The 12,172-nt window shown below is 37.4% G+C and overlaps 1 protein-coding gene across 10 annotated transcripts in view; it reads right to left on the bottom strand.

The window, feature by feature from the left end:
• Positions 1-4,776: 4,776 nt before the first annotated feature.
• Positions 4,777-12,172, bottom strand: part of KLHL5 (kelch like family member 5) — a 95,320-nt gene continuing 87,924 nt past the window's right edge. For all 10 annotated transcript variants that reach the window (XM_055588281.1, XM_055588285.1, XM_055588287.1 and 7 more), the window contains 2 exons: positions 10,963-11,134; positions 4,777-5,910 (listed from right to left, as the gene is read on the bottom strand). In XM_055588281.1, the coding sequence (XP_055444256.1) occupies positions 5,854-5,910; positions 10,963-11,134 (229 nt within the window). In that variant the 3' untranslated portion in view covers positions 4,777-5,853. The remainder of the gene's footprint in view (positions 5,911-10,962; positions 11,135-12,172) is intronic.

Raw genomic sequence — 12,172 nt, 5'->3', positions numbered from 1 at the left:
AAAGTTATGCCCAACCTAGATAGCATATTCAAAAGCAGAGACATTACTTTGCCAACAAAGGTGCGTCTAGTCAAGGCTATGATTTTTCCTGTGGTCATGTATGGATGTGAGAGTTGGACTGTGAAGAAGGCTGAGCGCCAAAGAATTGATGCTTTTGAACTGTGGTGTTGGAGAAGACTCTTAAGAGTCCCCTGGGCTGCAAGGAGATCCAACCAGTCTATTCTGAAGGAGATCAGCCCTGGGATTTCTTTGGAAGGAATGATGCTAAAGCTGAAACTCCAGTACTTTGGCCACCTCATGCGAAGAGTTGACTCATTGGAAAAGACTCTGATGCTGGGAGGGATTGGGGACAAGAGAAGGGGACAACAGAGGATGAGATGGCTGGATGGCATCACTGACTCGATGGACGTGAGTCTGAGTGAACTCCAGGAGTTGGTGATGGACAGGGAGGCGTGGCGTGCTGTGATTCTTGGGGTCGCAAAGAGTCGGACACGACTGAGCGACTGATCTGATCTGATCTGAATGTAACTGTTATGCTAGAACAATCTGTGATAAACACACAGGATCAGATTTACAGGGCAGGAGTGGTCAGAGGCTCAAAACCTGCCATTAGATTTCATCGCTAGAACAATCTGTGATAAACACACAGGATCAGATTTACAGGGCAGGAGTGGTCAGAGGCTCAAAACCTGCCATTAGATTTCTTCTAGATGATACTCATATTCACAGGAGGACCACTAGTATAACACAGCTAAGACCCTTACACACTCTGCTTACCTCAGGTCTTCCAAATCCTAAGGCTGGCCCTGAGTATAAAATACCTTTTTATCTTCCTAGTTAAAGTGTAAAAGAATATGCTATTCATTCCAAAGTTTTCAGCATTTCTTTCCATGCCCCATTCACTTTCTCTAATCTCTTCCACAGGGAAGTCATCATTAAGTGGGAATAATCACATCTACTTCATAGTGCTATTGTAAAGATTAAATGTATGAACATATATATGACATGCTTAGCACATATCTGCCACACAATCAAGATGACTTAACCTTCCTACATTTCAGTAAACAAGTCTGAAGAAATTTAATAAAACATGAGATTCAGCCTAATTACATTTAAATACTTCAAAACCTAAGAGATGCTCTGCTTGTCTTCAGGCCCAGAGACTCAGTTATTCATCCTCTGTCTTCTTTCAATAACTTTCTTGATGTTGGAAGCCCCACCTTGGTTTACCATTTTCTTTGCTATATAATTTCTCCTGCAATGCAGGAAACTCAGATTCAATCTTTGCGTTGGGAAGATCCCCTGGAGAAAGATATGGCAACCCACTCCAGTATTCTTGCCTGGGAGATCCCAGGGACAGAGCAGCCTGGTGAGCTACAGTCCACAGGGTCGCAAAGAATTGGGTATGACAGCATGCATGCATGCATGCATCTGGCACCATCTGTTGAAGAGACTGTTTCCTGCATTGAATGGTCTTAGCACTCTTACTGAAAATCAACTGACCATAAGATATTGACTATAGTTTATTTCTGGACTTTCTATTTTATGCTTTTGGTCTGTATGTTTATCCTTGTAACAGTACCACACTGTTTTCATAAATTTTGATATAAGAAAGTCCTTCAACTTTGCTATTCTTTTTCACACTTGTTTTGTCTCTTTTGGGTCCCTTGAAATTTTACAGGAATTTTAAAATTGGCTTTTCCATTTCTGCAAAAAAGACCGTTAGATTTTTGACAGGGATTGCATTGGATCTATAGACTAATTTGTGGAGTATTGCCATCTTAAGTCTTCCAATTTATGAACATGTCTTTCCACTTACTTAGGTCTTCATTAGAGAAGGCAATGGCACCCAACTCCAGTACTCTTGCCTGGAAAATCCCATGGACGGAGGAGCCTGGTAGGCTGCAGTCCATGGGTTCCCTAGGAGTTGGACACGACTGAGTGACTTCACTTTCACTTTCCTGCATTGGAGAAGGAAATGGCAACCCACTCCAGTGTTCTTGCCTGGAGAATCCCAGGGACCGGGGAGCCTGGTGGGCTGCCGTCTATGTGGTCGCACAGAGTCGGACACGACTGAAGCGACTTAGCAGCAGGTCTTCATTTCGGCAATATTTTGTACTTTTCAGTGTACAAGCCTTATACCTCCTTTGTTAGATTTATTCCCAAGTTTTGTAAATGAAAAGGTTTTCTAATTTTCATCTTACACTTTTGGCCAGTATATAGAAATCAGCTAACATTTGTGTGTTGACCTTGTAACATTAATGATAGCTCTAATAGTTATGTGTGTGTTTTCTTTAGGATTTTTAATATATAGGATCAAAACAGTTGCAAATGGAGTTTTACTTCTTCCTAATTGCTAATTCCTTTTCTTTCTTGCCTAACTGCTTTGGCTAGAACTATTGTACAATGTTGACTAGGAATGGTGGGAGTGGACATTTTCCCGATGTTGGAGGAAAACCTTTTAATCTTTTGTCATTTATTGTGTGGTTAACTGTGGGTTTTTCATGAATGTTTTTTAACAGGGTGAGGAAATTTCATTCTCTTCCAAGTTTGCTGAGTGCTTTTATCATTAAAGGGTATTGATTCCTGTCAAATGCTTTTTCTTATCAACTGAGATGCTAATGTTATCTTTTTTTAAATAATGAAGAGCTTTATTTTCATGTCACTGACTAGCTGAGTTCTCTTTGTTCTATTAAGTGGTAAATTACATTGATGGATTGATTTTTGTATTTGAACCACCCCTATATTTTTGCAATAAATTCTTACTTCATCATGGTATAAAATCTGCTTTTGCCTGGCTTAAGTATCAAGGTAATGCTGGTCTTATAAACTTGTGAAGTCTACCAAATTCTGGTTCTGAACTTTTTTTGTTGAGAGGTTTTGATGATTGAGTCAATTCTTACTTGTTAGATTTGTTTAGATTTATTTCTTCTTAAATCAGTTTTAGTGATTTGTGTATTTCCAGAAATTTGTCTATTTCATACAGATTATCTATTTTGTTGGCCATAAAACATTAAAAAATATATATATTTATTACTTATTTATTTGGCTGTGCCGAGTCTTAGTTGTGAAATGTGAGATCTTTGATCTTCATTGCAGCATTCAGGATCTTTAGTTGTGGTAGGTGGGATCCAGTACCCCAACCAGGGACTGAAGCTGGGCCCCCTGTATTGGGAGTGTGGAGTCCTAGCCACTGGACCAACAGAGAAGTCCCATAAAGCGTATTTTTGATTTGTTTATGATTGAGCCATCCAAAATACCATGAAATTTATCTAATATTCATAAAACCTGGAAGTATGTTTACTTACATTTACTTTTCTAAAGCAAAATGTATATAAAATTCCATATGAGTTTTACTTAAATAAAATATCCCCCCAATATTAAGGAACCAAAATTTTCTGGTAAGAGTATAACTGATAAATTTTACTTCTAAAGCATTAACATTCTTTTAAATTAAAATAAATGATTTATTTAAAATAAAGTTTTTTTAAATTAATGATTTCTCACATGAAATGAAACTTCTTTTCTACCTAGAAGCAGGAGTGATAACAGCATGGACTCCCGAGCCAGACTTCTACACCTGAATCCGTACTGTGCCACTAACTTGCTATATATCATCTTGGGGTTAAACTCTCCATGCTCCAGTTTCCTCATCTGAGTAAGGAGAATAATAAAAGGAGAACAATTAAGTACATTAATGCATGCAAAAAGCTTGGATCCTAATTCATAAGTATTCAATAGTTCACAAATATTCTTAATTTTCATAAGGTGGTCATTAACTGGGGCTAAAATTAAGAGCAGCTGGATGAGATGTTCACTGGGATAATGGAGAAGCTAATAGTAAAAGTTAAGACAGCAGTCTTGGATGATGCACACAAGGAAGGGCCATATTTTCCTCTAGATTTACAAGATCCCAGTCTAAGAGAAGAATAAATATTTTGGCAAATGCTCTGTCACTAGAAAAGAAATAAGTTTTCTTCATTTGTATCCAGGAGAGCAGGTCCTATAGACTACAAAACTCCATTAGAAAGGCCCTCCAGGGGGACAGAAAATCAAAGGTACTGTTCTAATGAATCCCATAAAGGAAAGGAAGATCCTCAGGGACAAGAATCAGTTCCTTACCTTTAAGGTGAGTCTGACTCCACTGCAGACACAGGGAAGGAGACAGTGAATGATGAATGGAGATGAGAAGTAAACAAAAGGATAAGCACTTTTCTTTCAAATCCAGGCCTAAGCCTCCACATGAAGGGATGATGTACTAACACATTTCTACTTTTGAAATTTTTGTTTTGTTTCTTATACCTTTTTCCTCTTCTCTCTCTTACCCTAAATAAATATACTCTATAGCTGACCCCACCTTGTGAGGAAAATATCTGAATTCATATACACGCTACAATGGATATATGAAATAATAATATATTTGTCATGATCACTGCTATTTTCTTAGTACCCACACCAGTAAAATGCCCATGGAATTTCCTTTGAGAATAGAAGTCCTAGGTTTGTTGACTTCAAAAAAAAAATTTCATGAGTATTCAAAATCAGCTCAAAAAAAAAAAAAAGCTCAATTTTTAAAGGAAGCAACCAAAATAAAGGCTACACTGATACAGAATGTAAAAACACATTAACCACAATATGAACTTTTAAAAGGTGAGAATTTAGTTTATATTCTTTTTATATTAAGATATAAGTTAATGACTTATACCCTAAAGAATTTATCATAAAATAATACTGCCCAGTACACTTGTGCAAACAATAAATAATTCACTGACAGTATTAATATTCACATGTGTAATTAAGAGTTTACAAATGTACAAAATTTTGGGTAATAAACACTTTAAACTCATTTGCCAAACATTCAGTAAGCCCATCCCCTCCAAACTGTTTGATTACAAAGATGCACAAAGGATTACTAATTCTGGCAAAAGATAAGAAACAAGGCAGGAGAGGCAAACACAGACTTGAGAACATAAGAATATCCAAACAGTTCTTTGATATAAAAAGACAAAATCAAAACATTTTTAATAATATAAAAGAAAACAAATCCATATAATTAAATGCTACTTAGGTGAAAGAACATTAGAGGGTATATAGCATTTATTTTCTCCACAAAATCTGCATATCTTGAATTTAATGTAAAACACTTTGTTTCAGTTCCAAAGGAAGAATATCATAATATGGAGTTCTTGATGAATCTAGATGGAATGAATATTTAAATAGATCCCAAAGATCAAAACAAGCTTTTATTTGGTCATTGTTCTAACTCTTTAATGTTCATTAAATTGATTCACTTAAAAATTTTAGAAATAAAACTCTACAACCAAAGCACAGAAAATTCAGCTATTCCTGAAAAGACCTAAATGCATAGTCTTTAGTATATCATTAAAATAGTGGTTGTGGTTAAGCAAACAAATGAATAAAAATTACTACAACTCATGTATGATCAAGTTACAAAGCAATACATTAGAAGTTTTATCAGATGTATTTGCACTATAATAAAAGGAATCCGGATAATAGTATTCAGTAAAATGTTTTTGATTATTAAAAGAAATGAAATTCCCAATTAACCCTGGGTTGTGTTAGGAGCAGTGCATTTGTCGTCATATTCTATATATCAGGAACATACATTCACAATCCACCAGATGCAGTTTTAATCTCCTAAGAAGTCAAAGTTTTTAATCCTGGTTCTGCTCTTTCCTTCCGTGTTTTAACATCTTCATTTAGAGATCAGGCACTTTGTGCCCAGGAATGTGGCGTTGCAAATTTACTAAAAACATATTCATTGATAGTAGAATAATTATACTAAATTCATAAAGGAAGAAGATATCTTCATTTAGAAAAACAAGCACTAAGTTATAGTTTCACAGTCACAACGCAAGCTCCAGCTCTTCCAAGGCACAGTGGAGCAACCTAAAAAAACAAACAAAAAATCAAAAAGACTTGTGTTGGGATTGTGGGTAAAAATGTTGATAATACTACAACAGTCAATGAAATATTGAAACAGTTTGCTCACAGTGGTTGCCAAAGAGCTGCTGCCCAAACCCTACTGTCCGAGCTCTTCTGCTGGCTCTTAAACGAGATCCTCTTTCCTGATGCCAAAGCTTCAGGGACTAAATTGTTTTGGGTATATAACATAATGTAGCATTCACTTCTCTTTAAAGATGACTTTTAAAGACAGATCAGGAGCTGTTCTATGTGAAACACTATTTTGGCCAAAATTATGTACAATATGGATGTGAGACAAGGCTGAACACTTAAAGTAACTTTGTGACCAACATGCAGAAAATACCAAGTATTATCCAGAGCTGCCGTGACTGCTGTCTCAGAGAGTACACAAAATACACTGCTGCCTGGGATCTGCTTACTCTGGAGGAACCACTGACCTCACAGTTACTGATGACCTTCTCAGCATGGCTGCAAAGTCTAAACTCATTCTACTACTTGTTAGCAGAGTAAATAAATAACACATATCACCCACCCAGCTTCTTGGGAGTGAAAACAAACCTGGTGAATAAACTCTACAACCGTGAGAACAGTGAGACAGAAATATGAGCCACTTGGGAGAAAGTATAATCTTATGAATAAGCAACAATTCTTAAATATTTCACTTATTGTCTTTTTTTTTCCTCCAAAAGTACTCTCGACACTGGGGTAATTCATAGTGGAGATAAGTGTAGACAAGAATAGTTTTAAAAGAAAGACTACTTTGAGCCCAGTAAGAATCTATGCATTTGAGCTAAGAGAATTAAAACATTAAGCATTTGGAAAGGGTTTTGTTTTGTACCTATGCATGTACAGATATGTCATAAAGTGTTTTTGTCAAATGGTGGTGGGGGTTAGTCTCTCAGTCATATCTCTTTGCAACATCAGAGCCTGCCAGGTTCCTCTGTCTTTAGGATTATCCTGGGAGGAACAGTTGAATGGGTTGCAATTCCCTTCTCCAGGAGATCTTCCCGATCTGGGGATGGTAACCCAGGTCTCCTGCTTGGTACCACTGTGCCACCTGTACATGATATCAAAATGACCTTCTAGTCATTTTGACTCTCCTCTCCTGACCAATTAAGGATACACCTGACTTCAACGTGAGTGAATTCATGGTTGTTCTCCACCTGAATCAGTTGTTTTCATCACTGTTACATCTTTTTGATTAAATAACCTATTTTAAAACCATATTTACTTACAGTATTCTAGAAGTAACCTCCAAGTCATTTAAATCACAATGTCTGTAATTAGTTGTTTTTCTCAAAACACTCAAGACACTGTCTCTACCCTGTGAATAGTTGATGTTGTCATGATAACCAGCTAGAAAGTTTAGCTTTGAGAATTTACTAAACGCAATGTGGTCACCTGTTTTGGGTCAATGCTGGTAGTGGGGTGAGTGGTAGCTTAAGACTTCATAATCATATTTCATTTCCTATGCAAATAAATGTCCTCCTGTCCATTTGCAGGACCATTGAATGGAAAACATTTATTTTTCAGATATTATGGTTATAAGTTCACATTTGGGAGCTTTAAAAATCACTTATATGTGGAATCTAAATAATGCAACAAACCAGTGAATATAACAACAACAACAACAACAACAAAACCGACTCATGGGTCTAGAGAACTAGTGGTTACCACTGGAGAGAGTGGAGGGGCAAAACAGAGGTAGAGAATTAAGAGTTACAAACAACTGCGTATAAAACGGGGCTTCCCAGGTGGCACAGTGGTAAAGATTCTGCCTGCCAGTGCAGAAGACCCAAGAGAAGTGGGTTTGACTGATCCCTGGGTGGGATCCCCTGGAGGAGGAAATGGCAACCCACTCCAGTACTTTTGCCTGGAAAACTCCATGGACAGAGGAATCTGGCGGGCTACAATCCATGGGATAACAGAGTCAGACACGACTGAGCAAACACATGTATAAAATAAGCCACAAAGACACACTGTACAACACAGGGAATACAGTCAATATTTTATAGTATGGATAAATGGAGTATAATCTTTAAACTGTGAATCACTATATTGTATACTTGTAACATATAATATTGTATACTAATTGTACTTCAATAAAAAAATTTTAAAAAGTAATGGAGATGGCATGTAAAGCAAAGGGCTGTGTGGTCACAGATTATGAATTCTAGTGATTCAGCATAAAGTATTAATTATCTGTAATAGCAAGTTTGAAATAGATTTCCTTATAACTGGCCTAAGGGCTTAAATGAAATACATTTCAGGAAAAGAGAGTCTTCTCTCTCTCCTTGGGTTCCTCAATTATCATTCACAACTTCTTCTGCCACAGTAGGAGGCTGATGGTAGTTTCTAATGAAATTCTGTAGCTCTAACTCAAGTCCTCAAATTATGCCTTCTCCCCTTCACCAAGTGATCTCACTTATTTAAGAAATACAAGGTTATACAATCTAAGTCTCTTTACCTACCATTCTCTTCACCTGAAAATACTTTCTATCTTTCAATCCTCATATTCTCATCTTCCCCTCCAGTTTTGGAGGATAAAACCTTTCCTCCAGTCTGAGGATAAAAACTTTCCTCCTGCCTTTGCCCTCAATTCTGTTTTCTGTCCTTCTTTTCAGAAAAATGCCTTCAACTTTGCTTTCTGTCAACTCTTCTGTCTTCATCTTTAATTGTGAAAAAGATTCTAAGCTCAAATTTTAACTCCACCATTTACCTGCTGTGTGACACTGAGTCAGCTATTTAGACACCTCATCCAATATAGTGAGGAGATAATAGTACTTAGCTCATAGAGTTGTTGGGAAGATTCTTTAATGTGAACTGCTTAGAACAGAGCCAGGTACATAAAATGTATTAAGTGTTAACTCTCTATCATTATCATTATTTTACAATTGTATGCCCCTCTAGCTTCCACATTTACTTTTAATCTTCTGGTGGCTTCTGCTTCTATCACATTCTCAAAGGTCCTGACAACTTCATGAATGACAAATCTTCATTCTTTTATGTTATTGAAATCTTCTCTCCTTTCTTTTAATGCTCTATTTCATTATCTACTAAGATACTCTCTGATCATTCTTTTGCTGTTTTCTCCAGAAGCTGCACCTCTCTAGACAACCTGCTGCTGCTGCTAAGTCGCTTCAGTCGTGTCTGACTCTGTGCGACCCCATAGACGGCAGCCCGCCAGGCTCCCCCGTCCCTGGGATTCTCCAGGCAAGAACACTGGAGTGGGTTGCCATTTCCTTCTCCAATGCATGAAAGTGAAAAGTGAAAGGGAAGTCGCTCAGTCGTGTCCGACTCCTAGCGATCTCATGGACTGCAGCCTACCAGGCTCCTCCGTCCATGGGATTTTCCAGGCAACAGTACTGGAGTGGGGGGCCACTGCCTTCTCCGTATAAATGAAGCAACCTTCTAAATGTCCTTTCACCCAGCCTTCACTTACCCTGCCCCAACCCAATTTACCTTGGCCCCAGCTTCTGACATGTGGATTTTCTATTACTGCATTGCTCTCTTGGTTAGAAGTCTCCACTGGCTTCTCACTACCAAACTCTTTAGGTTAACCATTACAGACCTCCATCCTAATTCCAACCTTCCTCTCCAAGAATTCCTACTCTTCTCAAGCATGGAGTCTTATAACCAGCCCCACTTCCTCAAGATAGCCTGCATATTTCCACTTTAGTGACATTTATTTAATGTTTTCTTACATGATTTCCTTAATTTGATCAATTCATTAAGGCTTACACTAAATCCCACTTCTTCCTCACTGAAGCCCTCTCAACAACCATTTTCTCTCTTCTCTTTGATTTCCCATGCAGCTCACTGCCTAGACCATGCGACACTTCATACCAACTTCATACCAACACTTCATGCTCCACACTGTGGATCCTCCCTTTACACGTGCAGATCTCACTGACCCAAGTAATTAAGTTCTATGACAGCAGAGCTTCTCATAAATTCTGTTATATTGACAGTACTTACCCCTACTCCTTGTATGTAGGTAAAAGTGAAAGTGTTAGTTGCTAAGTCATGTCTGACACTTTGTGACCCCATGGACTGTGGCTCACCAGGCTCCTCTGTCCATGGAATTCTCCAGGCAAGAATACTGGAGTGGGTAGCCATTTCCTTCTCTAGGGGATTTTCCTGACCCAGGGATTGAACCCAGGCCTCCTGCATTGCAGGCAGATTCTTTACTGCCTGGGAAGGTAAACCTTGGCTCAATTAAAGATCTAAGTGCCTTTTCTGTACCAGATATTGAATTGTGTGCCAGAGGCAGAAAATTCATGGTTCTGTTCTGGGTGATAATGGAAACAAAGATCTCAAAAGATCATTCTCAGAAGCTCTAGACTCTTTTAGAAATAGATAAAGATGGATTTTTTTTTCTGTTAATAAGATTCCCAAGTCAAGTTTCTTACTTGTTAATATTAAGATTGCCATCTTTATTAGGTTATAACCAGACATTTGTTATTGTTGTTGTTTAGTTGCTAAGTCATATCCAGCTCTTTTGTGACCCCACGGACTGTAGCCTGCCAGGCTCCTCTGTCCATGGGATTCTCCAAGCAAGAATATTAGAGTGGGCTGCCATGTCCTCTGTTCCCAAATATCAGTTGCTTGAGTATTTAAAAACTATTGCTCATCTATGGCAAAGTGATTCAATTTTTTTATTTTCCACAATCTCTCCTTTATTATAGCCTCTTGTGGTTCTATCTGCTCTACTGATGCTAGAATATCTCATCAATTCTCAGTAAGCAAATGGTGGCAGCTAATAACAGTAATAACAACAACAATAACCAATTAATAATTTCTGACTATTAACTCACACTTTAAAGGTAATTTTGAATTTTAACTATACTATAAAATTAAACACTCCCTCTGTTTTCTTATATTTAATTAAGAGATGACTTTATCTTGCTTATGCTATGTATTTTGATACTGGACATAATTAGGGTCTGTTTTACCAAAAGAATTGTTTTTAACAAAAATACAGTAAGTGTAATAATGAAACATGAAATGCCATACCTGGGTCCACTCATTTGTCTGGGGATCATAAGCCTCCACTGTATTAAGATAAGTCTGTCCATCATACCCTCCAACAGCATATAATTTATCACCAAGTAAACAGACCCCCACAGCATCTCTGCTGATGCTCATAGAAGCCACTGCGGTCCACATATCTGTTTTAGGATCATATCTGAAAGGAAATTTTAGAAATGGAGCTGACATTATTCTCACAACACTTTACATAAAATCCTTCTGTCCTTTAATCCTATTTTATGTCTTATTATCTATTACATAAAGTAAATTTGAACACATTTTAGAGAAAAAAATCAGTATTTTCCTGAAAACTTCTAAATTACAACAGAATTATTTTACAGATGTGTAACATTTAAACTAGTTCAAAAGAGCTCATGTGAATGTTTAAAACTGCTTTAGGGTTTTAGATTGCATATTGCAAATCTGAAGAAATCAATTCATGAAGCTCTGCATAAGATGGGTGCTCTATGTAAGAAGACTTACAGCCTCAATTGCAGCGTTTTTTTGCTTTTTATATTTTTTTTTGCGGGGGGTGGTGGTGCTGGGATCGAAACCTGTACCCCTTACAATGGAAGCTTGGAGTCCTAACCACTGGACAACCAGGGAATTCCCCTCAATCACTGTTAACTGCTCATTTTTAGAGTTTCTTGTCCTTTTCATGAAGTATGTTAGCTAGAACTGCTCCCAAACTGTCTAAGAGCAGATACACCATGCTAAGATGACTTATATTGCTTCCAAATGACTTATATATGCTTCTTGTAGTAATGAACAGCTTTTCACTGGATGCGGTCCTATAGTGGGCCTGTAATTTATGGGACAAAGTGTTTAAACACTTCCATATATCTTTCCTGGATTTTAACATGCAGCAGGCAAAGTCTGAATTATTTTCTTCCTGACACAGGTGAAACATAGGTGTTAACTATCTTGCTTTCTCAAAAAACACCAACTCTGCTTATTATTTTATAGAAGGCACTCACTGTCATCAACAAACCTTCATTTTTTATCCTTCTTTTAGTCATTTATAGTTTATTAAATAATTCACACACATACACATATTTGTTAACTTTTCATTGCTCTTTAAAATCCAAGATCATTAACAGGGCTTCAAGACTCTACAAGATCTTCCCCGACCTCCCCCTACTACTTTCCTGCCACTTCTATCATTCTGTGTTCTCCAGTGACAGTGGCTGCCTTC

The sequence above is a fragment of the Bubalus kerabau genome, chromosome 7 (genome assembly GCF_029407905.1).
Source record: "Bubalus kerabau isolate K-KA32 ecotype Philippines breed swamp buffalo chromosome 7, PCC_UOA_SB_1v2, whole genome shotgun sequence".
NCBI classification, from domain to species: domain Eukaryota; kingdom Metazoa; phylum Chordata; class Mammalia; order Artiodactyla; family Bovidae; genus Bubalus; species Bubalus kerabau.
This window is presented reverse-complemented; position numbering and strand designations above follow the sequence as displayed.